Raw genomic sequence first — 22,157 nt, 5'->3', positions numbered from 1 at the left:
GATGGCTAAGGGCAGGCCCTGTCTAAGGCTGCTGTGATGGCTAGATGGGGAAGGGGGTGCCCTGCAGGCACAGCAGGTCCTCAGGGTGCAGGCTATTGGGTCACCAGTGTTTAGGGTGATCCTCTGATGGTCTGAGTGCCCTGGGAATCATCCAGGATGGTTCATGCAAAGCTGGATACCCCAAGGGTCGCCCAGGCTCTGAGAACCTAAGACTGCAAACCCTGGCCTTGGGTGCCCCCAGAACCTGGAAGGGGCAGTGGAGACACTGCTCTCAGCCCTGGAGACATATACTGACACATTGCTGCAAAGGTCTTTATTGAGAGGTTGGTCCTGCCCTGGGGGCCCAGTGGCAGCAACAGTCCAAAGTCGCCTTTCCAAGCTCAGGCTCCTCTGGGTGGGAGGGCAGCCCTTACACCTGGCACCCTTGAGTGCCATATTCCTGGAGGAAGTCTCTGAATTGGGTGCATGCTACCCGATGGCGGGTGCTCCTGCACAGGCGCTCAGAGGGCATCTCCTCGATCCAGCTGTATGCATCCAGCAGGTATTGGGGGCTGCAGGGGCAAAGAAGCGGTCATGGAGGAGGGCACTGAGGGACGGGGGGACAGGCGGGAGAGAGCTAGGCACTCCGGTACTGAGGCAGCAGGCCTGAGAGCAAGGGACCGAGGGGCCCAGAGAACTCACTCTCCCTTGAAGTCATGAGTGACCCCATCCAGACCCATGATCAAATATTCTTTCCCAGGTTCCAAGCGAAGGCGGCATGAGGCTCGAACTAGGAAGTTCCGGGTCTGACCAGCAGTGGCCTTGGCATCGTTGGCTGAGGGGAAAATGGGTGCAAAGGTGATCAGAGGGCCAGAGAAGGACAAGCCTGGGGCCGGGGCTTTGGTGAGTCCTCTCATTTTATGCTCACTGCTCCCAACAGGGAGGAGCAACCATTTTCCTGTTTATGGAAAGCCCAGAGCTTCTGAGAGGACTTCTCTGAGTTTCCACTATTCCAGGCAGCCAGGCCCCACATCCAGACCTCAGCTTCCTTATCCCCCCAGCCCTTCCCCTCATACTGAAGTGCAGGACTTGGGTGATATTGGTCTCAAAGAGGCGGAAAGCAGCTCTGCCATCTTCTCGGAGAACCTTCACCTGGAAGCCTAGGAGGGATTTTAGAAGGGAGAAAGGTTAGTTACCCCAGGCTGAGAGGCTGCAAGTTGGTGTCAAAGAGGCCGCGTGTGCTGAGAGGAGCAGGCACGACCAGAGAGACTGAGGGTGGCCCAGGACAGGGCAGGGAAGAGACTGACCGTAATCCACCCGTGGATAGTAGCAGGCAAACTTCATCCTGTACCCGTCCTCCTCCTGCAGCCCCCGCTCCAGGGCGCGACGCTGTCGGGGGCACTTCCCTGAAGTCAGGAGCGCAGATGAGACAGTGCAGGCCCCAATCACGCCCTCTTCCCAGCCCTGCCCCCAGGCCCCAGGGCTCACCCTCAGCACACTGGCAGACTTCAGCAGAGCACAGCGTGGACAAAAGTTTGCTCTTAGTTGGTGCCCCATAAAACACAGAACATTTGTGCTCTGGAGAAGAGCAGAGAGGGGGGTCAGGACACATGTCTTCCAGGACTCCCTTGCCACCACCCACTGCCCCAGTCCCTAGTGTCCCACAAAGGAGTGCCAAACCTCCCGAGTGTCCCGAAGTGCTCACCGGGGTTATAATAGTCATACAGGGTGGCGCTGGCCGGCTGCACCAGCCCCACGGCCACCTCCTGCACGGCTCCAAAGCCCACACACTCCCGGGAGGTGGGGACCTGGCAAGGGGAACAGGCAGTCAAGGACAGTAGACTACTGCGCCCAATTTCCTTGGTTTCTGATTCCCTTTGTTCTTCAGTGTCCTTCACATTCTTCTAACTTCTGGTCATTAGACTATTAAAAATGCTCCCCAAGGTCTCTGCTGACTTCACTATCTAGATGGTGACCTCAGTGCAGACTCTGGTACAGGCGTCTGTGGACATGCCACGTTCCCCCTCAAACTCACCCTGTGAGCTGGTGCTTCCCTTCCTTTGTGCTCCCTGGGGAGGTCTCCACTCCCCAAATTCTCCCAAATCTCCTAGGCTGGTGACGCCCAAGCTCAATTTCAGCCATATTCTTGCATTAGGATTTTTGCAAGGTGTATAAATTCTCTAAATTCATCGTCATCCCCAAACTCTCTCACCCCTCTGAATAGCTTTGTCAGTAATGCAACTGGGGTCTGCCTCATCTGCCAGAAGCCAGTGGCAGGGCTATCACTTCACCTGCCCTCCGTGACCCTGCCACTCACTCCCAGGCCCAGGTCCCCTTCCTCACTCCCACACTGGTCTAGTCCAGCCTGGTACCCTACCAGTTTCCCTTGAGGTTGGTCTCCTGCATGGTCAGCACCCAGCCTAGAAATTTCCCTGACTCTTCACTTTCCATTGTGTTATGCAGACCTCTCTCCCTGGCTTCTGCACACACGAGCAGGGGTCTTCCCTGACCCACAAACACCGGCTAATGGCATTAGAGTCAGTATTAACACGCCTTTTCACATTTTCTCTAAGAGGTTATAATAGGGGCCTCCCTGGTGGTGCAAGGGGTTAAGACACAACCTATGAAGCTATCCGCAGTCATTGCAGCATGAGTTTGATCCCTGGCCAGGGAGTTACCCACATGGCACAGCAGACCTCTCCTGGCTCACCCGCTGCTCCCCTCAGCAGTGTATTTCAGTCAATCTGCCTGTTCTGTTTCCCACTCTGTCTCTGGTGAATCCTCTCAACCCCCACACCTCTGGCCTCTATCCCAGTTCTTGTATGCATAAATAAATGAATCTTTAAAAAAAAGAAGTTATAATAAATGTCTAAAAACATGTTTGAGAACCATTAGAGGGTTGTTAACTCTGTTTTAGCCAAGTCAGCCCATGAAAAGAAAACCTCATCCATGACACTATTGCTATATAAAAGAAAATATACCTAATATCAAAAACAAACAAACAAAAAGTCTAGGAAGGTCAACAAAACAGAGATGGGCCCTCAAGATGAATGAATCCGGCTTAGTCAAGGCTCGCTCCCAAGCCCTTCCCAGCTGACTGGCACTGGCCTCCAAGCCACTTCAGGGACTCAGCTGCCATCCCCAGCAGGCACCTCCCTGACTCTGCTCTGACACACATCCCAAGTTCTAAGAGCTTTGGCCACCAGCACAGCTGTCTCCCGGGGAACTTCACCACAACTAGACCCAGTGCCATTCACCTCCTCCCTTCCCTGCTCACCGAGTCAAAGTACAGCAGGATGTGGGGCCCCTCGGTCTCAAAGTGACTCACATAGCGGTCAGAGAGAGAGGTCAGCTGTTGGGAAAGGGAGACGGTCACGGGGAGGTGGCTGTGAGTCCTGCGCCAACAGGGCCCAGCAGCTGGGGCACTGTGGGATGGGGCAGGTGCTATGGGGAGGGGCAGCTGACCACACCTTCTCCAGGTCAGCCCGAAGTGCATTGAATCCGCTCAGGAGGGTGATGTCCGCGATGGCCATGCCCGACGGCCCCAGCTTGCCATTCTGCCTACAGAGAGCCAGGCCCCGTGGTTGGCACCAGGCAGCAGACCCCCAGCTTCTGTCCTGCCTCCCCTCCTGGGGCCCAGTGGTGCCCCACCTGCAGCCCTGGGCACTCACCAGATGCACACAGTGTACTGCACTCTGGATTCCTGTTCCTCAGCCACCTTGGGTGCCTCCCTCCTGCGGCGGTTCCTCCGTCCCTCAAAGAGCTGCAAGGGTGTCACTGTCTGGGAATGGGCCTCTGGGTCATCCCTGGCTGGAAACTCGCCATACTCATAGTCGAAATAGTCCTCGTTCGCTTCCACTGTGTGGGGACAGCATTGAGGCTTGGGCCCTGACACCTGCCCCATCAGCATCCCACAGCCTCTGACCCCAACACTCACTTGTGTATTCCACGTGGCCCATGACCGTCACTTCAATATGAAGATCCTGGCAGGTCGAGTTCTCCATGTTCAGGACATTGTAGGTACGAAGGATCTGGTTCAGCAAGGGGCAGAGAGAGGACAAGGGCATTTGGGGCCAGAGAACTCTCTCCTGGGCCACACCTAGCGGCATCTCCCCAGACTAAGGGGCCAGACTTCACCCCCGGCTCATGCTCCCCCTTAACCAGTCCAGAAACCTGAATGGACCCAGGTATTGGTTAGATGATGAGACAGAGGCGGGGGCAGGAGCCTGTCCCTGGGGGGCACCAGCATCCTATATTACACAGAGGAGGCTGAAATGAAACTCCCAGCTGAGGTGGACATGTAGGGCGAGAAGCAGGGGAGGACAATCAAGGCAGGGAGATCTCTGTAGATGAGTGGATCTGCCTGGGTGGGGAGGGGAGCAGGGCCCCACTGTGTGTGCAGAGGACTCTGACTGTTCTCCAGGCTAATCTGACTGGTGTTAGCACAGAGTCCTAAAAGCAAGTGGCAAGGGCAGCAGAGGAGACACTGCAGCTACAAGGAGAGGCTCAACAGTGGGGGCACCAAGATAGCCTCGAGTAACAGCTGGACTCCTGCAGGGAAGGGGATTTGTCGACAAGGTGACACAAGAAGAGTCAGGTATGGAACATGCCAGGACTGAGGTGGTATAAAGCATGTGGAACCTGTGGCTCAGGGCAGAGGCCTGCATTGAGGAGCCAGATGTGTAGGCCCTCAGCTCTGAGGGGTAGAGACAAGAGCAAAGGAAAAACACCCAGGATGGAGCATAGGGACTCCCAACCTTATGTGCGTTCCTTCTTCCTGGACTGTGAGCTCTGCCCACAGGTCTCCCACCCAAGCCCCCAGCCCTGCCCTTTCCTGCGCCCTGACATCTAGTGCCGCTGGCTCTCACCTTCAAGGTTCCTTTGCTGTTTCCTCCAACCTTCACGTTAATCTTGCTGTCCAAGGAGAACTTTCAGGAACACAAAGGGGAAATAGGTGAGAAGGTACACTGCAACCTACTTCCTCCTCCTTAAAAACAACTCCAAAGTTTACCCCTTCACATGCTTTATCTCACGTGGGCTTCCTAATAGGTAGACTACACATGTTATTTTCAGATGAGGAAAATGCACCTTGGAGGTTAGGCGACTTTCTCCAGGTGACCAATGAGTAAGTCTCCCTGAAGGGTATCAGGAAGAGGTGCTCTGGGAGCCTGAGGGAGGGGATAGGCCAGATGAGGGGGTGGTTCACCTGCAGCTCCTCCTCCAGCCCCTGAGCTTGGTGGTTAGACAGCTGCAGCACATGGGACTTGGGCCCACTGCGGCCCACGGAGCTGAGAGTTACATTGAGGCCCTTCTCCTCAGTGGTGTGGGAGGCGATCCAGTATGCAGATAGGGCGTCCAGGGCGATCACGGTGTCCTGAGGGGTTGGGCCAGGACTCAGGTACTTGGACTCGGGACCACCCACCCCCAGAGCCCCAGGGCAGCCCCTACCTGGGTGCTGCGGAACCCCCCCTGGTAGCTGCCCTGGTTGTTGAGCCAGGTCGCAGCCTGATCAGCCATCTCTGCCTTGCCCTCCCGAAGCAACAGGTGTAGCAGGCCATAGGCTGTGGTCTCAATCCATTCGGCTGGGGCCTGGGGCACAGGGTCTTCCGGGTTTCGAGGAGCCGGGGTGGCTGACACGACGTTGTTCTGTGAGCCCGTGACTGAGCCCCAGTACAGGCTATCTGGAAGTGAAGGGACACCCACAGGTGATCGGGGATGAGGGGAAGGTCTTATCACCTGGTCCTATGACCCCATCATGCTTTCCTGATTCTACCCCGGTCATCCCTGGTCAGGCTTTCATTCCCCCTCAGGGCCTTCACTCAATTTCTCCCTGTGGGTACACTTAGGGGTCCCAATGTCCCCAACCTCAGGCTCACTGCCAGGACCCCCTTGATGCTCACTGCCAATCTCCTGGGCCATGGCCATGAGGTTGTTGTGGGCAATATCCTGCAGGTCCTGGGAGGCCTTGGACAGTGTCAAGGCATAGGCGGTAATGGCGGCTGCATGGGAGCCCAGGAGTCCTGTACTTGCTTTTTCCCCCAAGAATGAGTTTGCTTTTGAGATGGAAGCTTCCTAGAAAGCGGGGAGGAAGGTTGGAGGCTGGATACCTGGGTTCTGAGGGAAAAAGGGAGGAAAGCTTGGGGTCACAGGAGGGCGGTTATGTGGGTGTCCCTACCACTCTCTGCTTCAGCGCCTCTGCACTCTTGTCCTGGAAGGCAGCCAGTCCGTGCTGGAGGGCGACCACCACAAAGGCTGTGAGCGCCACGGTCTCATCATTGCCCACCAAGCCCCCCTAGTTGACGTGGGGAGAAAAGAAGCTGTCACCAGGAGCGGGGAGGGGCTGGGAGGGTTCCCACATGTGCTCTCTGGCCCCACCTCCCAGCACCTGCATGCCCCTGTGGAGAACGGGATGCAGGTCCTTAAATGAGCCGTCCCCCTGTTGCTGGGTCAGAAGCCACTCAGCTGTCTCCTGCAGCTTCTCAGAGGAGCCGCCCACCTGCTCCTGGGCCAAACTCAGAGTCTTCAGCACAAAGGCTGTGAGCCTAGAGGGGAGGAAGGGCTGGCTGGGGAGAGGGACTGGTCCCTATGGGGGACACATCCCACTCTTCCATGTCCCTGTCCTGCCCCCAGCAGCCCCAGAGCCTCTCAGAGGCCAGAACCACTCTCCCAGCCTCACCAGGTACTGCTAGACCGCGTCAACCAAGCCCCATAGGAACCATCTTCTTTTCGAAACTGCTGGATCCGTGTGTAACCTTGGAGAGGAGAGGTGGCCACTCTGTGCCCGAGGCTCCCCACTACCAAAGCCCCCCTCTCTCCCTCCCTTCCCCTGTCTAGCCATCCAGGCTTCCCATCTTCCATTAATTGCTCTCTGCCAGGCCCCACTCCTGCTGCCCCTGCACCGAGAACCTTTCTGGATCAGATCCACAGCGTGGTCCTTGGTCTCAGGGGGCAGCAAGCTCCACTGCTCAGTCTTGTCCAAGTAGCGGGAAGCAGCCAGTGTTGGAGACAAGAGGACCATGGTTTGTTCCCCGCAGCCCTGGGGGAGCCTCAGGAGGGAGGCCAGGCCTCCCGGTGACAAGGCCCCTCCAGAGCCCAAAGTGGTCAATGGATCTGAGGCTGTAGGAGAAGGAGAGGGTTATGATTAGTGAGGAGGTCGGGAAGCCTAGGTTAGAAGGTCATGGGGTCAAACAGGGGTCCAAGGGTTTCGCATGAATCTCAGTATGGCCCTTGGAAGGGACAGAGCACACTCCCACCTGTGACCCTGACAAAGCTACTGAAATCTCCATCAGGGATAATATTGGAATCGGAGTTGGCAGGAATTTCCAAGGTCCGGGCTCTGTTGTCTGGGGAGATGAGGCAGGTTGGCAGTCTGTCCTGCTGCCCACATCCCCCGCCACCTACAAGCCCTTAGGACACTGATGGTGGGACCTCACTCACCTAGGGGGTTGAGTTCATAGACAAGCTCCTCCATATGGATGGCCCCTTCCTTCTGCCTCAGGGGAAACACAGTTATGAGAGACCACATAGGACTGCAGCTGACCCCACCCAGTGCAGACTCCCAGGACTCGGAGTTGAATTGTAGAGTTGGGCCAGAATTGTGGAAGAGGTACACAGACTGAGGCATTGGGCCTGGCTGTTGGGCCTCTGGCTTGGCCAGCAGAGAGGATGCCACGGGTGGGTGGGGAGTAAATCTGGGAGTCTGGATTCAGGGATGCCCCATTCACCTCAATACGTAGAACTTTAGACACTGCATCCCCCACAGGGAAGTCCAAGGACCCTCGAGCCACCACCTTCAGGGGTATAGCAGTAGCTGCGGTGGGCACCATCGAGAAGCCAACAGGCCGGGCAGATCCTGCAGGCACTATCACCTGCTGGGCCAGCCCTCCACCCCCAGCCAGACACAGGCCCTCCTGTGGTGTCACGTGGACGCTCACCTAGGGACAGGAAGATGGCGATGGACAGAGCCGCAGCCCAATTAGGCGCCCCAGCCCAATTAGGGCCCCCAACCCCAGCTTCCAATATGGCTTCTCCATGTTCTCAGGTTCCCGAGGGGCCTCACGGTTAGATTTTTATCCAGGTAGTTGTAGAGCACAGGCCGAAGCTCAAGCTGCTCAAAGCGGCGGATAGACACAGGCAGGCGGAGGTGCAGATGGAATTCTCGGAACACTTGGATCTTGAGCGGTGCAGCCACACACAGACCTGATGGATGGGGGACAGGGAGGGCAGAGGTCAGAGGCCTAGGGCATCAAGGACCCAGGGTCCCAGGGGGGAAGTCCAGAGAGTGACCCAACTCTGTCCACCCACCATCCCTGCTGCCTAGCCTACCAGCCCCCTTGTATGGGAGCATGTTGGTGCAGACTTCCCCAGGCCTTTGACCGCCTCCCTATACTAACAGCAGTGGGCTAAGCAGGGTGCCTGAGTCAAGGGGGGCGGGGGTGGAAGTGGTGATGCTTGAGGTCCAGGTAGGGTGGCCTCACCTTTGGTTTCAGACAGGCTCACACCATGGATCTCCCATGTGGTTATAGAGTCAGGGACCAGTGGTGAGAATCTGTGGGAGAAAGGAGAGAAGCCCATCAGACCCTGGGCTGCCCCCAGACATGGCCAAAGGAAGGGCCAGACCCACCACATGCCCTTACTGGAGGAAGCCGTTCACTCGTTCCACATTCCACAGCCAGTTCTCTGGGAAGTAGCTGCGCACGGGAATCTCATCCTCCTCAATCAGGTCCTCCTCCTGCAGGGTCTCCAGGACTATGGGGACCATGGAGGAGGAGAGTTTGGAGGGGCCCACTTGGCCCTTCCAGAAACCCCCACCTGTCTCCCAGCCCCACTCAGCCCCTCACCTCGGGCAAGGCCCCCCTGGTCCCTGGCCCGGGCCTTCTTGCGCAAGCTCTCAGCAAACAGGCAGCAGGACAGGAAGGGCTCCCGGCAGTCTGGCTGTCCCACGCGGGCTGCCCGCTGCTCACAGGAGCGGATCATGGGCAGCCGTGTCAGCCCGTCCTGGCAGCAGCGCCTGGCCACTGGGGAAGAATACTGGCCCACTGCACGGCAAAGTGAGGGTTAGCATGAGGGAACAAAAAGGAGACACACCTCATCCCCACCCTGACCAGCACTCGCCCTGAGAGACCAGCGATGCGAGAAAGGACCACAGAGGACAGCCTCCCACCCATCCCATCCACCTTCAACCCCAGAACTTGGATCTCTGGTCCCCAATACCATATCCTACTCACCCAGGAGCAGAGGAGCCGAGAGATAGACCCCTCACCCCCACCCTTGCCAAAGTGGAGTGCTTACGTTGCTTCACAGGCACCCACAACTCACACTTCTCACTAATCTCCTTTTGGAAGTTCACGTTTCTTTTTTCCCGGGTTTTCTTCTCCTTGGGACAGCTGAGACCTGGCAGAGAGCAGGTGGGCAAGGAGGGTGTGTGGCCTTGCATCAACCCTGCCTGGTCCCCTACCCTGGCACAGTCCTTCCTTCCCCTCCTCTTCCTCTCTTGCCCCTCGGCCCCTCCTCCTTCCTTATGTCCCACCACCCTCTCCTCTTCTCCGCCTGTTCTCACTTTTTCTGAGTGGGGTCCATCTATTTCCATCAGAAAAGGCTAGACCCACTTCCTGGAACACCTGAAGGGGGGTGTCCCCACCCCCAGGACCACAGCCGAGGTTATAGCTGTTCATAACTTCGAAGACCTGTCAAGAAAAGGCAGGATGTTACAGAGACAGGAGTGGCTGGCGGGCATACAGGATCAGTCACTCAGTTTTGGGGTTGAGGGCAGAGTATGGACACACATGAAAAGAGATAGAGACTAGGGAAACGGAGACCCCAGGGGCCAACACTTGAGGGAAAACCTGGGGGGAGGGCAGAGGGAGCAGCTGGGGAGCCTGAGTGAACTCTAGGGGCCAAGAGCCAAGACTCAGGACTCTGGGCAGTGGAAGCATGGGTCATGAGAAGCAGGGGTGCTGGGGAGAGGGCCCTGACACACCTTGGCCATGTCAAGGGGTTTGTGGGATGTGCCACCCACAGCATACAGAGCCGTGTCCACAGCTCCCAGCGCCACCAGAGCTGGAGAATCCGTGTGCAGGTGAAGCTTAACTTTATCCCCAGGACGATATTCCGTGCTGCCTTCCACCTTCAATTCCAGCTGGCAGAGGTGGGAGGTGGGAAGCAGTCAAGCTAGGGAGCACTTCCAGTCCTGATCATCCTCAACGTGCCCCAAACTAAACCCATGCCCTATTCCCAATTATTCTCTAAACTCCCCCAACGCACACACACCCTCCATCCATCTCCCCCAATGCCATTACCTTGCCCTCACAGTCCCCAGCCTGGACATCCACTCGCAGGGAGTTGGCCACTGGGAGGCCTCGGTGGTAGAAGAAGGCCACAAAGTAGAAGGAGGGTGCCAGGTCATGGTTCACAAATATGGAGACTGAGGTCAGGGTCCCCGATGGCTCTCGACTCACCTTCACGATCTGGCCCCTGGATATGATCTGGGCCAAGAGCAGTTTCCTCAGAGCTCTTTCCTGCAGAAGCCCCTCCCTGCACCCCTGCCCTCCTCAATGACCTGGCCCGCAAATACCATGTAGTAGTAATAGGAGCTGAGCCCACTGGCACCAACAGTTCGCAGGTTCAGGTTAAAAGTATCCCCAATGCTAGGGGGTCGAGGATCAGGCCTCTCAATGGACAGAAATACAGGGCCTCCTGAGGATGGGGCTTTCACAACGAGCCTGGCTACAGCTGGATGCGGAGAGCCTGCAGACACCTGGACAGAGGGGGGCAGAAGGAGGGTCAGCGGCAAGGACCCAGGCCCTCAGTTTCTCCCCCCAGACCTGGGCTGTGGCTCCTCTGGAGCCCAGCTGGCCCCTCATGCCCTGCCCTCTGTGCGTGGGAGTCCCACCAAGAGCTGCACTTCCGAGGCCTTCAGATTGACAGCAACAGGAATGATGACTTGGCCGTTCCTGCCTGTGCTTTGTTCAAAGTTTTGGGTTGTAGAAGCAGAATCAGGGAAAGAAAACGTGGCAGAAACTTTGACAGGAATGCCAGAGGCTGGGGAGCCCGACATGTCACGGACCAGGGCCTAGGTGGGGGGCAAAGGGGTAGGTAAAAAGCCAGTGGTCAGTGAGGCCTTGTACCCTCCTGACCAACACCCCCTCCGCCCACTCACCCTCCCCCTTCCAGAAGAAACCTGTAGCAGAAAGGGAGCCCCCGGCACAAAGTGTCGCTTGGTGTTGCTAAGATCCACGGAGTAGGGAGATGACACAAAACGCCATGACGTGAGCTCAGCCTCCTCTAACTCCCCCCCTGCAGGATACAGGGTAGAGAGAGTTGGAGGACAAAGAACCTCAGGAGAGGACAGGAGAGCAAGGGGATGGGGTGCAGGGACAGCTCAAGTGTCTCCCACCTCAAGAGAGTGAACAAGACACAGGTCTACTCATCTACATGTGTATGGGTCACGCAGGACCCAGCACACAGGTGGTACATAACACATGTCTGCTGGAGGGAGGAATGGATGGAAGGATAAACAGATGAACAGACAGGCGGATGGATGGATGCATGCGTGAGCAAAAAATAAAATGAGCCAGGAGGAAGGTACCCCCTCCCCAGAAACACAGTTGGGTCAGTCTCCCAGGGTTTTCCTGGCTTTGGATCTGAGATCGGGGGGAAGAAGAGTGCTAAGAAACTGGGGGCCAGTTCTGGGTCATAATCAGGGGGATCCACCCACCTGGAGACTCAATGACGGCTGCCGCGACGTAGAGGCGCTGCCCTGGCAGGTTGGTAATATCAACAGTAAGCTTTTCCAGAGCACCCCGAAGCTCAGGCTTTGAGAGGGAAATGTGGCACTGGCCATCTACCAGCTGTGGCAAAGAAGAAAACAAGGTGCAGGTAAGACCTGAGTCTCCCACATCACCCCCTCCTCTTCTCTCACACCTCAACCCTCCTTCCCACCTTGACTTGTTTCTCCAGTCCTCGAAGGAAAGTCTTGTTACCATTGTCACCCAGGAGCCCAAAGCGCACATAGGCCACTCCCTGCACTGGCTTCCCATAGATGTACCTGCCGCCAGAGAGAGTGGGGAGAGGGTGGGTTGAAGGCTGTGGGACATGATGGAATGATCTGGGAGGGTGGGAGGCTGGGCTGCACTGCACATTCATACTGAGTGGGGAGCCCTGGCACAGGCCCCCATGGGGAGGAGGGTTACCTGGCCTGGACTTCTAGTTGGATTTCATCAAGAAAATTAGGCGTTGTCAGGATGTAGGGCTTTCCAGGGATGATCTTCACCTCAAAGTTGGGCAAGACTGACTCGGGGTGAAGAGATAGGCACGTCAGTCTCTAGTGAAAGGATCCTTTAAAGATGCTCCTCCCCTCAGGGTTGGGGCACCCTATTCCTCCTTCCTGCCCACATTTGTACACACTCCCCACCTCGCCTTCCACCCCTTACTCCCTTAGAAAAGGAACTGCTGTTGCTCCTATCTCTAGTGCTCACCATATTTCTTCACCTCAAATTGGGTGCTCCTGTTGGATTCCAGGCCATCTGAGAATCGGGCTGAGATCCTCCAAGTCCCTGGCCTGAGGAGGGAAGAGGCAAGGACTCAGCCCTTGTGAAAGAGGGTCATAAAGGAACCAGGTACCTGCTTCCTGGCACAACTGTGAGGGGGTGAACCAGGGCTCAGGGGGGCTCGGGATTGGACTCTGTGTATTAGAGAGTCAAGGGAGACAGGAAGGAGGCAGTGAGCCGGACAACCCCACGTGGGGCCAGCTCACTCTGAGATGTCCGGGATCACAAAGTCATCCTGGTAGATGGACGAAGGTGAAAACACCTCCTTCTTCCGTACAAGGAGGCCGTGAGAGTTCTGCATGGGAGTAGAAGTGATTATGGGTGAGTGATCAGTCAGCAGCCAGGGTCAAGAAGGTCAGAGGTCAGGGACTCACCTCCACAGTGACAGTGAGGATTTCAGTGGATGGGCGCATCTTTTGATCCAGAGCAAAGACCCGGAACCGAACTAAGAGGGGCGGGTGAGAGAGGTGAGCAGTTCACGCAGAGGGTGGGCCTGGGCCTCCCTCCTCCCTCCAGGGGTCAAGGTGGAGAACAAATATTTCCCAAGGAGCCTCCCCAATGGTACTTTCAGGTTATCTCACTTAAGGGACACCAAGTGTGACTTAAGCAGGCTTAGGGGGAGTTAAGGGTAAAGGCCCTGAGGCTGAGACGCACCCCGCTGGCCAGGGTTATAAATGGGCTGGTCAGTCTGCACAAAGAGGTGCCCCCGGCGAGAGGAGAAGAGCAGGTTGATGCCCTGAGTGTCTGTTTTTCTTGACAGAGCCTGTGTCAGCCATGATGACTGGGCCACCAGTTGGATATTGGGGCCTCCGCGGAGGTTATGGAGGCCACAGTTCTCCCCTCTCAGGGGAATCTGTCAGGACAGAAGCAGGTGAGAGACAGAACAGAAGGAAAATGAGAGCTTGAGACAGAAACAGGAAAGGAGACCATTCATGAGGGAGTAGAGGGAAGGGCAGTGAACTAGGCTAAACCCAACCCCCAAAGGCAATGACAAGAAGACACAGGGGAAGAGGAAGGTGCTCAGCAGCAGGAGGGAGTGGCATCCAGTTACCTGGAGACTGAGGAGTATGAAGTCTTCTTCTGAGCTGAGGGTGAAGGCCACTTTTGGGGAACAGCGAGCATTATTGTCAGATGGATTCCTCAGGAACACTGACCCTTTCACCACCTGTCCCCGGGGAGCATCCTGGAGCTGTACCCCCACTGATAGGGGGACCCCGAGGTGAACCACAGAAGGAGCAAACAGGAGCAACCTGGGGAGAAGAGGTGCGTATCAGCAGGGGCCTCCATTCACCCCACCACCCCCACCGTGCCCACTCTCCCACTGCCAGTCCTGCCCCTTATTCAAGCACTCCAGCGTCCTGCTTCCAGAACCTGGGCTCCTGTAGAGATGAGGCAAAGAAGCTGAAGGCCCAGATCAGGCCCCAGAGGAGTCTCATGACTGGAGGACCCAAGAGGGATCAGACCCCTCAGTCTGTTTGCTCCTTTCTGGTCAACCCCCGGCTTGGAACAAATTGACTCTGGACCTTGCTCCTCCCCTACTCCAGCCAAGCCGGGAAACCACGTGATAGTCAAGAAATGCAACTGGCCCCAGGCCCAGTATTGGGGGGGGGGACCCTGGATACCTGGGTTCCTGGGGGAATCTGAGGAAACTGTGGCCAAGAGATAGATCTTGTCTTGCCCCGTTAACCCCTTTCCTCCTAGCGCGTGGGCACCTCCCCCTACTGCGTGTGTGTCTACAGAGTACATGCGGCTGGACACACACAGCTCCTGGGTCAAAGTCCAATGAGGACCAGGGACCCTCATCTCTTACTGTAACCCCCACAAAAACTGAACTACCCCAGGTAGGTTTTTACTTTTTGCAGGCACTAGAAGTTGCAGTTTAGATCAGGGGCACAACCACCAACCCACCGGGAGAATTCACCTCACCATTCCTTTTCTGAAAAATGAGGAAAAGCTAGGGCCCAACTTTGGTTTTACTCCTACCCCCCAAGCAAGATACCCAAACATGCACATCACATTAAACAAAGGACAACCTGGGCCTCCCCGGTGGCGCAGCGGTTGATCGCCAAGTTGCGAAGCTGCCCGCAGCCTCTACGGCGCCGGTTCGATCCCCGGCTGCTCCCCAGCCACAGGAGGGTCCACATGGCGCGCAGACCTCTCCTGCCGCCCGCTGCTCCCCTCCACAGTGTACTTTGGCCCTTCTGACTGCTCTGCTCCCCGCTCTGGCTCTGGTGAATTCTCTCACCCTCCCACACTTCTGACTGTACCCAGTGCTTGTATAAATAAATAAAAGTAAATCTTTAAAAACAAACAAAAAAACAAAGGACAACCAGAAAACATCATAGGCGGAAGTACTTTATTTGGCAGTTTCAACCCAACACGTCAGGAAGAGATTCCTGTGCTCCTTTACCAGTTACCCCGGAAATCCCGCCTTCCTAGCCCAACACAGCGACAGCAGCGCCTTGCTGCACGAAAGGCAGCAGCCATGGCCTTGAAACAGTTTCTGGCTCTATTTCCATGGAAGGCAGAAAAGCACTGCCCACACCCCACCCTGGGTCAGAGCCCAGGTAAACAGCACAGTCATGTCTGACCCTCTACATGGATGCCAGTGCGCACTCAGCCTAGTGCCCGTGCCTTCCCAAGGTGACCCATCTCAGCCACTGATGGGCGCTCCATGGCCAGCTCTGGGGAGGTGAGCAACAATGAGCACAATCTTCACGTCTCTGGCAGGCGGAGGAGGGTTCCAGAAGTGGTGGAGACGCTGCAAGGGAAAGACAAGGTGGGAGTCAGGCACCCGGGCAAGAAAGCTCCCAGGTCCTGGCCAAGACAGAGAGGAGCTGGGCTGCACTAGTGAGTGAGGCATGGGGGCAGGGAGGAGAGATGCAACTTCGGGTCACTGGTGTGATCTGCCAGAGGTGGTACAGGACTCACCAGTCCACCAGCTGGGCCCCAATGAGGTCGTGCACGTGGTAAGCAAGGCCAAGTCGAACTGCGGCAGGTGCCCTGCGGCCCAGGAGCTCTGAAAGGAGCAGCTCTCGGTATTTGGCCTTCCGGACCATCCCAAGGACAGCCTGGCGTCCTGGAGAGGTGGCCCAAGAGAGGAATGAGGTGAGTAAGGCCCAGAGACCTGAGAAGCCACCAAAAGGTGGTTCTCGAGGGCTGAAAACTGAGCAGCAGACAGGATACCTTTAACAAAATACTTGATGAATCTTCCAGCGCCAGGCACCGCTAGCCACCAGCTCCCAGCATCGCGGACAGTGAAGACACCCGCGTTTACCAATTGCCTAAGGGGGTTAGGAAACCAGGAGAGATGAGGTCTTGGCTCCGAGAACCCTCTCTCCTCCCCACCCATTCATGTTTGGACACTAAATTCCCAGAAACATGGGCAACCACGCAATGCGGCTGGATAACAGAAGCCTGCCTTGGGCGGGGCCCAGCTCACAGCACCAAGGCCTGGCTTGCTCTGCCCCCAGCTGTCTCCCCCGACTTTTACTTTTCCTGTTACTCTTACTTGAATCCCCAAAACAGCTTCTCCTCTGGGAAGCCTTCCCTTGTCACATGCACAGACACATGTTCAGTCCCACCCCAGGGGAGAAATAAGAATTTTTTCTGGGCTCTTGCCACTGCCTACGCCTGCCCCACCATGGGTCCTCCCACATCTTACTGAAAAGGAGTTTTTAAGATGTTTTCACATTTTCCACGGGTTACAAAATAGGGAGCCCAAGTTAGATAAAGCCTCTTGAAATGATATTTTTAATTTAACCTTTGCAAACTATTGTTCTTTTGAATGTTCTGGGGCATCCCAGCTCCAAGCTTTATCTCTTTATCTCTTTATCAAGCATTTTTGGTTCCTGTCAGGCCTCTGTACCCATTTGATTAGTCTTAGACTAAAATTCTTGGAGGGCCTCCCCGGTGGCGCAGCGGTTGAGCGCTGGGTTGCGAAGATGCCCGCGGCCTCTGCGGCGCCGGTTCGATCCCCGGCTGCTCCCTGGCCACCGGAGGAGGGTCCCACATGGCGCGCAGACCTCTCCTGCCGCCCGCTGCTCCCCTCAGCAGTATACTTCGGTCCTTCTGCCTGCTCTGCTCCCCGCTCTGGCTCTGGTGAATTCTCTCACCCTCCCGCGCTTCTGACTGTACCCAGTGCATGTATAAACAAAACAAACAAACAAACAAATAAATAAATAAATAAAACATGCCTCTATTTAAAAAAAAATAAAATAAAAAAAAATAAAATTCTTGGAAAGATTAGGGAGAAGAGTACAAACTTAGGTCATTTCACAATATGGAAGGAAAAGATCAAGGCCAGATGGATGTGTGGGGGTGAGGGAGCTCCCTGACAGCCTAGGGGCTAGTCTCAGCACTATCCCCTGAGTTCGATTCCAGGCCAGGTAAGTGACCCACATATGGCACAGCAGACCTCGCCTGTCTTGCCCACTTCTCCCCTTAGCAGTGTGTTTCAGTAAATCCACCTGTTCTGCTCCCTACTCTGTCTCTGGTAAACCCTCTCACCACCCCCTCCCCATACTTCTGGCCCATACCCCAGTTCTTCAACATTAAAAGAAAAAAAGACCAGATGGGGCTAGAGGGAGACAGGGAAATACCAGATGCCTGGCACATTCTGTTGGTCCCCCAAGTCTCACGTGATCTCAGGGTCTCTGAAGCCAAAGGTCTGCGTCATTTGGTCCTGCTGGAAGCTAAGGTCCCCACAGGCTGGAAGCACGGAAGTGAGAAACTTCTGCACTGCCCCAGCATACGGTCGGCCTTCGCAGGCCTTGAGGACCTGGAACCAGAGATGAGAGATGTGGTCTGGCCCCATTTTCACCCTCCACCAACCTCTATCCCCAGGACAGCTCTCTTCCTGTTTTCCCTTCTGTTTTTTCTCCTCCTCCTTCTCTCCCTCATATTACTACTTACCAAAGCCCTGCCCCCTCTCTCTGAAATGGGGGGAGGGAGGATTTCTCTTTTCTTTTTATTTCCTTTCCCCAATTTCCCTGCCCGCTTCCCCTCCTCCCATGTCACACGCACTCTGGTCCTATAGTCCTCGGTGAAGACAATTCCATGGGCGTCCAAGTCGAAGCCTAGCTGGATGATTCTGATCTCCCCCTGCTCTTGAAGCTCCTTCTGTCTCCAGAGAGATGGGGGTGAAAAGAAGGGTGTCAGGATGAGATGCTCTACTATACGCTGCGCACTTTTGGTCATGCAGGTTTTTTTTAATCAAAAGTGGGGAGTTTTTCTCTATAGTGAAAACTGTGGGAAGAGAATCAGGTAGTTCACCACCAAATAGTCTTTTTCAATTAGATATCTATCCTCCCATCCACCAACCTCATCTCTCAAACAATCAATACATAATTTCTAAGACCAATCCTATGTCAGACACTAAGATAAAATAGTCACTGGCCTGCCCTCGGGAATTATTTCAAACCAACAACAAATCCACAATCACAAAAGTATAATAACTCAACTCATAAACTCAGGACAGACAAAATAATCAGTAAGGAAACAGATTTCAGTAACAACTTTAATTATTAAGAAATTAACTGAGTAAAATACAGATAGAACATTTAGCAATACTGACCATACAGCACAGTAAGTTTCATTAAGTTTCAGATGACCGAGATCATACTGTTATGTTCTCTAACAATATTATTCAGAAGTCATTAACTATAAGGTGACAAGAAAAATGTTTAGAAATTATAACATACATTTCTAATCAAGCCAATGAGTCAAAGAAAATTCAGAGTTTGAAGATATTTTGAACTGAATGATAGTGAAAATATGTATAAAAACTTGGGAGAGAGAAACATTAATTCCAAAGAGCACCTGAACCCCTATGTTTATAGCAGCACTATTTACAATAGCTAAGCTATGGAAACAACCCAAATGCCCCCAAATGAATGATTGGATCAAGAAGACATGGTACATATACACAATGGAATATTACTCAGCAATCAAAAAAGATAAACTCATGCAATTTGCAGCAACATGGATGGAGCTGGAAGGGATCATGCTCAGCAAAATAAGCCAGAAAGAAAAAGAAAAATACCGGATGGTCTCACTCATAGCAGGAATCTAGAAAACCTAAATAAGGGACCAGGAAAAAGAATAACTATAAGAAAGTAAAAATCAAAATCAACAAACAACTATGAACCAGAGACACACTATGGGGGCGGGGGGCGGGGAAAGGAGGGGTTGGGGTCAAAATAAGGGGGTTGCAATTGTATGGGGAATATAAAAATAAAATTAAAAAAAAAACTTGGGTGATACATATGTGTGTGTGTATATTTACATATATACATATATAAAGAGAAGGGGGAGAGCGAGATATCTCTATATACAGATATCTCAATACTTCAACTACTTCCAAGGAATTACAGCCTGACATGTAGACATTAGAAAATATGAAAGTTAATAGGAAACAAAAGTAAAATACACTCAACAGTGAAGGGAAAACAGATTCATGAAATAGAAAACATGCAGATAAGAGAGAAACAAAGTGTTAATTTTTTTAAAGATCATTAAAATTGATAAGCCTCTGGTGAGACTGACCAAGAGAAAGGGAAGAAAAACCAGAAAATCAATACAAAGAATGACATGGGCCTCTCTGGTGGCTCAGGTGGTTGAGCACAGCGCTGTGAAGCTGTCCACAGCCTCTGCAGTGCCAGTTAGAGCCCCATCAGCTTCGGAGCAAACCCACATGGCGAGCAGACCTCTCCTGTCTCACCTGCTGCTCCCCTCAGCAGTGTATTTCATCAGTCTGCCTGTTCTGTTCCCCACTCTGTCTCTGGTGAATCCTCTCACCCTCCCGCACATCTGGCCTGTACCCCCGCTCTTATATAAATAAAGTAAATCTTTTAAAAAAAAAACAACCAAAAACAAAGAATGACATAAGGTTCATCACTATAGATTCTACAGGTGAAAAACAATGGGGTCATAAATTTTATGCTCATAAATTTGAAAATTTAGATTTTCACTAGACCACAATTTTTTGACTAATTTTTTTCTAATTTATTTCACTAGACCACAAAATGGGGTATAAGCATAAAATGAATATCTATGAATATGACCTACATAGCTAAATACAATAATTGGAAGAATATAATCTTGTTTCATTCATCTAATGAAACATGATATAAATATATACAATATTTTAATACATAGTATGGTTTGTTTACATCAAGTTCAAAAGTGGATAAAACTAATCTATGTTGTTTATTTTTTTAAGAGCCATGTATTTTTTTATTTATTTATGATTTATTTATTTGTTTGTTTGTTTGTTTTGTTTATACATGCACTGGGTACAGTCAGAAGCGCGGGAGGGTGAGAGAATTCACCAGAGCCAGAGCAGGGAGCAGAGCAGGCAGAAGGACCGAAGTACACTGCTGAGGGGACCAGCGGGTGGCAGGAGAGGTCTGCGCGCCATGTGGGACCCTCCTCCGGTGGCCAGGGAGTAGCTGGGGATCGAACCGGTGCCGCAGAGGCCATGGGCAGCTTCACAACCCAGCGCTCAACCGCTGCGCCACCGGGGAGGCCCTCTATGTTGTTTATTGATAAACAAACAGCATAAAAAAACTAAGGGAATGATTATGAAAGCAGTTGGGACAGTAGTTATCTCTCAGAGATAGAAGGCTTTTTGAGCAGAGAATGGGATATGCAGGATGCTGGCTACATTCTACAGTCCAATTTGGGTAGTAGATAAATGGGTATTTATTTCATAAACATATTTAGACTGTATGTGTCCATTTTTATATTTCCTTTTTGTGCAATTTCTTAAAGCTTTTTTTTTTTTTAAATTTAAGTAACACCAGTGCTAGATCCAGTGGACAGGATTTGGAAATTATTTTACTTGATCTCTTCACAGACCACTGCCTTGAACCACAGTTTCTAACACTGCCACCACTCCATCTTGAAAATCTACTTTCTCAATAAGCATCTTCCTGGGGTCCTCCTGACTCTGACAACTCCTTCTCAGTATCTTTCACAGACTCCTCATCCTCTGCTTTCCCATTCTATCGGTGGATCTCAAATGTTAAGGCATATTAACAGTCACTTGGGGGCAGTAGTTAAAAGATGTAGATTCCTATACCCTACTCCAAGAGATTTTCGTTCATTAGCATTGCATGGGTCCCAGAAACCTGTATTTTTTTAATAAGCAGTCCAGGTAATTCTGATACAGCTAGAACTCAAGATGAACTCTGAGAAATACTGCTTTAAAGGCTGCTATCTCCCAGCACTGTGGATTTAGCCCTATTATCTTTCACTGTAAATCTTAGGCCTCAAAGGATCTGTGAAACATGCACCACCACTGCCTCCCTCCCCCAAAGAAATGGTACATATACCTTATATGTATGTGACATATATGCACTTTTCTGGAAAATCATAGCATTCATTAAGTTCTTAAATTTTTAAAAGGTTAAAAATCACATCTCTAGTCACTCTTCCTACCCAATCTCACCAGCATCCCCAAAGTGACCCACAGTTCACATATCAATGACTTCCAATTCTTTATCACTGGTCCAGAAGACTTTCCAAATCCTAACATCCAACTGTCCACTGCACATTTGCCTCTGTATGCTCCACAAGCACCTCCAACTCAACTTGTACAAAATCAAACACAACATCTGCCTGGGACAACTCCATGCGCTCCTCCTACTCTATCCACTCAACCTGTCATCTGGAGAATCTGGTCTCCTCCCTCTTCCTACTGTCCCTGTCCCTCACCCATCCTCTCCCTCCCTACTATACAGTCCCAATTTAGGCGTTGCAGTTCTCAGCTGCAATAGCTTCCTAAGTAGGCTCCTTCTCGCCTCACTACCTCCATTACCCTGGTCCAAACACACCATTGCCTGTGTAACTCTCTACCAGGCCACCACCTTCAAGGTAAGATGGAAACCACACCCATGCACAAGGCCGGTCTAAATCTCATGTCTGCCCGCAATTCCACCTCCATAATTTGGCATGCTTCCTACTGCTTGAGTCTTTTCAAGAGGATCTGTAGCATTCTCTGAGGCGCAGCAGTGCCTTGCCATAAAGACAAAACACTCGGCCCAATGGTAGAATGGCTGGCCGAGTGAGTGAGTGAAGGGGTCTTCGGAGTGCCCGCGAGTGAAGGAAGAGGCTTCGGTGGGTGACACCCCTCACCAACTGCCGGTCAGCGACTGTCCGGTCCGGCACGAGGCTGTACACCTGGCTCCTGAGCGCAATGGGCGGCAGAGCATCCTCGAACAGGCGCCGCGGGAACAGCTGCACCAGCTCCGCCACGGCCGCTCGCGCCGACCCTGGGCGGAGAGACCTGCACTGAGACCAGAGCTGGGGCAAGGCGCGGGGGTTCTACCGTGGAGGCGCCGTTCTTCGGGGTTACCGAGTCTAGGGCGCGCTGTCTGGGGTTGCCATGGTTACCTGACTCGCCCCTCAAAGGATCTGCCTCCGCGGGGCCTCGTTCCCGCCGCCTCTTCAGTCCGAAGGTCTCCTGGACCAGACTATGTCTCTTCCGGCTCATATCCCGGTATCTTGAGGTGCCGGGAGAGGGTAGGCTTTGAGCGAAGAGATCACGAAAATAGAGTTTTCCGGCGCATAGTAGTGACGTTGGGCGTCAACTTGTCATCTCTCGGGCCCTCGCCGAGAGGGCGGGCG

General features: G+C 53.4%; 2 protein-coding genes across 2 annotated transcripts; both read right to left on the bottom strand.

The window, feature by feature from the left end:
- Positions 1-296: 296 nt before the first annotated feature.
- LOC119252237 (complement C4-B-like) lies at positions 297-14,048 on the bottom strand. Its single transcript, XM_037519441.2, has 41 exons — positions 13,899-14,048; positions 13,579-13,777; positions 13,182-13,380; positions 12,902-12,972; positions 12,734-12,822; positions 12,456-12,538; positions 12,171-12,267; positions 11,920-12,025; positions 11,696-11,828; positions 11,159-11,274; positions 10,871-11,050; positions 10,553-10,735; positions 10,278-10,463; positions 9,959-10,117; positions 9,539-9,665; positions 9,298-9,372; positions 8,820-9,017; positions 8,616-8,727; positions 8,457-8,527; positions 8,039-8,178; positions 7,704-7,913; positions 7,417-7,468; positions 7,233-7,322; positions 6,886-7,095; positions 6,656-6,731; positions 6,365-6,521; positions 6,155-6,271; positions 5,880-6,051; positions 5,428-5,660; positions 5,186-5,353; positions 4,848-4,907; positions 3,917-4,010; positions 3,651-3,837; positions 3,450-3,540; positions 3,257-3,331; positions 1,685-1,787; positions 1,468-1,557; positions 1,287-1,385; positions 1,056-1,139; positions 682-814; positions 297-551 (listed from the first exon to the last, which is right to left on the bottom strand). Exons 1-41 carry the CDS (start codon positions 13,961-13,963, stop codon positions 410-412), a joined length of 5,232 nt encoding a protein of 1,743 aa, XP_037375338.1. The 5' UTR covers positions 13,964-14,048; the 3' UTR covers positions 297-409.
- Positions 14,049-14,877: 829 nt separating this feature from the next.
- STK19 (serine/threonine kinase 19) lies at positions 14,878-22,150 on the bottom strand. The gene is made up of 7 exons (XM_037519440.2): positions 21,924-22,150; positions 21,666-21,802; positions 17,553-17,648; positions 17,168-17,307; positions 15,714-15,811; positions 15,459-15,606; positions 14,878-15,288 (listed from the first exon to the last, which is right to left on the bottom strand). Exons 1-7 carry the CDS (start codon positions 22,021-22,023, stop codon positions 15,243-15,245), a joined length of 765 nt encoding a protein of 254 aa, XP_037375337.1. The 5' UTR covers positions 22,024-22,150; the 3' UTR covers positions 14,878-15,242.
- Between the last annotated feature and the right edge of the window lie 7 nt (positions 22,151-22,157).

This window comes from Talpa occidentalis, unplaced genomic scaffold (genome assembly GCF_014898055.3).
Source record: "Talpa occidentalis isolate TD23 unplaced genomic scaffold, MPIMG_talOcc4v2.1 talOcc4.2, whole genome shotgun sequence".
NCBI classification, from domain to species: domain Eukaryota; kingdom Metazoa; phylum Chordata; class Mammalia; order Eulipotyphla; family Talpidae; genus Talpa; species Talpa occidentalis.
Note: the sequence above shows the minus strand (reverse complement) of the source record. Positions and strands in the feature narration are given on the sequence as shown.

What these genes read in the sequence shown, in the direction of transcription:
- LOC119252237 (XM_037519441.2), bottom strand. Translation starts at nt 13,963, where the DNA reads ATGAGACTCCTCTGGGGCCTGATCTGGGCCTTCAGCTTCTTTGCCTCA. An exon ending in ATTTGAGGTGAAGAAATATG is followed by an intron (nt 12,268 to 12,455) that starts GTGAGCACTAGA and finishes ACCCCGAGTCAG; the next exon opens with TCTTGCCCAACTTTGAGGTG. An exon ending in ACTCATGACTTCAAGGGAGA is followed by an intron (nt 552 to 681) that starts GTGAGTTCTCTG and finishes TTGCCCCTGCAG; the next exon opens with CCCCCAATACCTGCTGGATG.
- STK19 (XM_037519440.2), bottom strand. Translation starts at nt 22,023, where the DNA reads ATGAGCCGGAAGAGACATAGTCTGGTCCAGGAGACCTTCGGACTGAAG. An exon ending in CCGAGGACTATAGGACCAGA is followed by an intron (nt 17,308 to 17,552) that starts GTGCGTGTGACA and finishes CTCTGGTTCCAG; the next exon opens with GTCCTCAAGGCCTGCGAAGG. An exon ending in TTCAGAGACCCTGAGATCAC is followed by an intron (nt 15,812 to 17,167) that starts GTGAGACTTGGG and finishes TAACCCCCTTAG; the next exon opens with GCAATTGGTAAACGCGGGTG.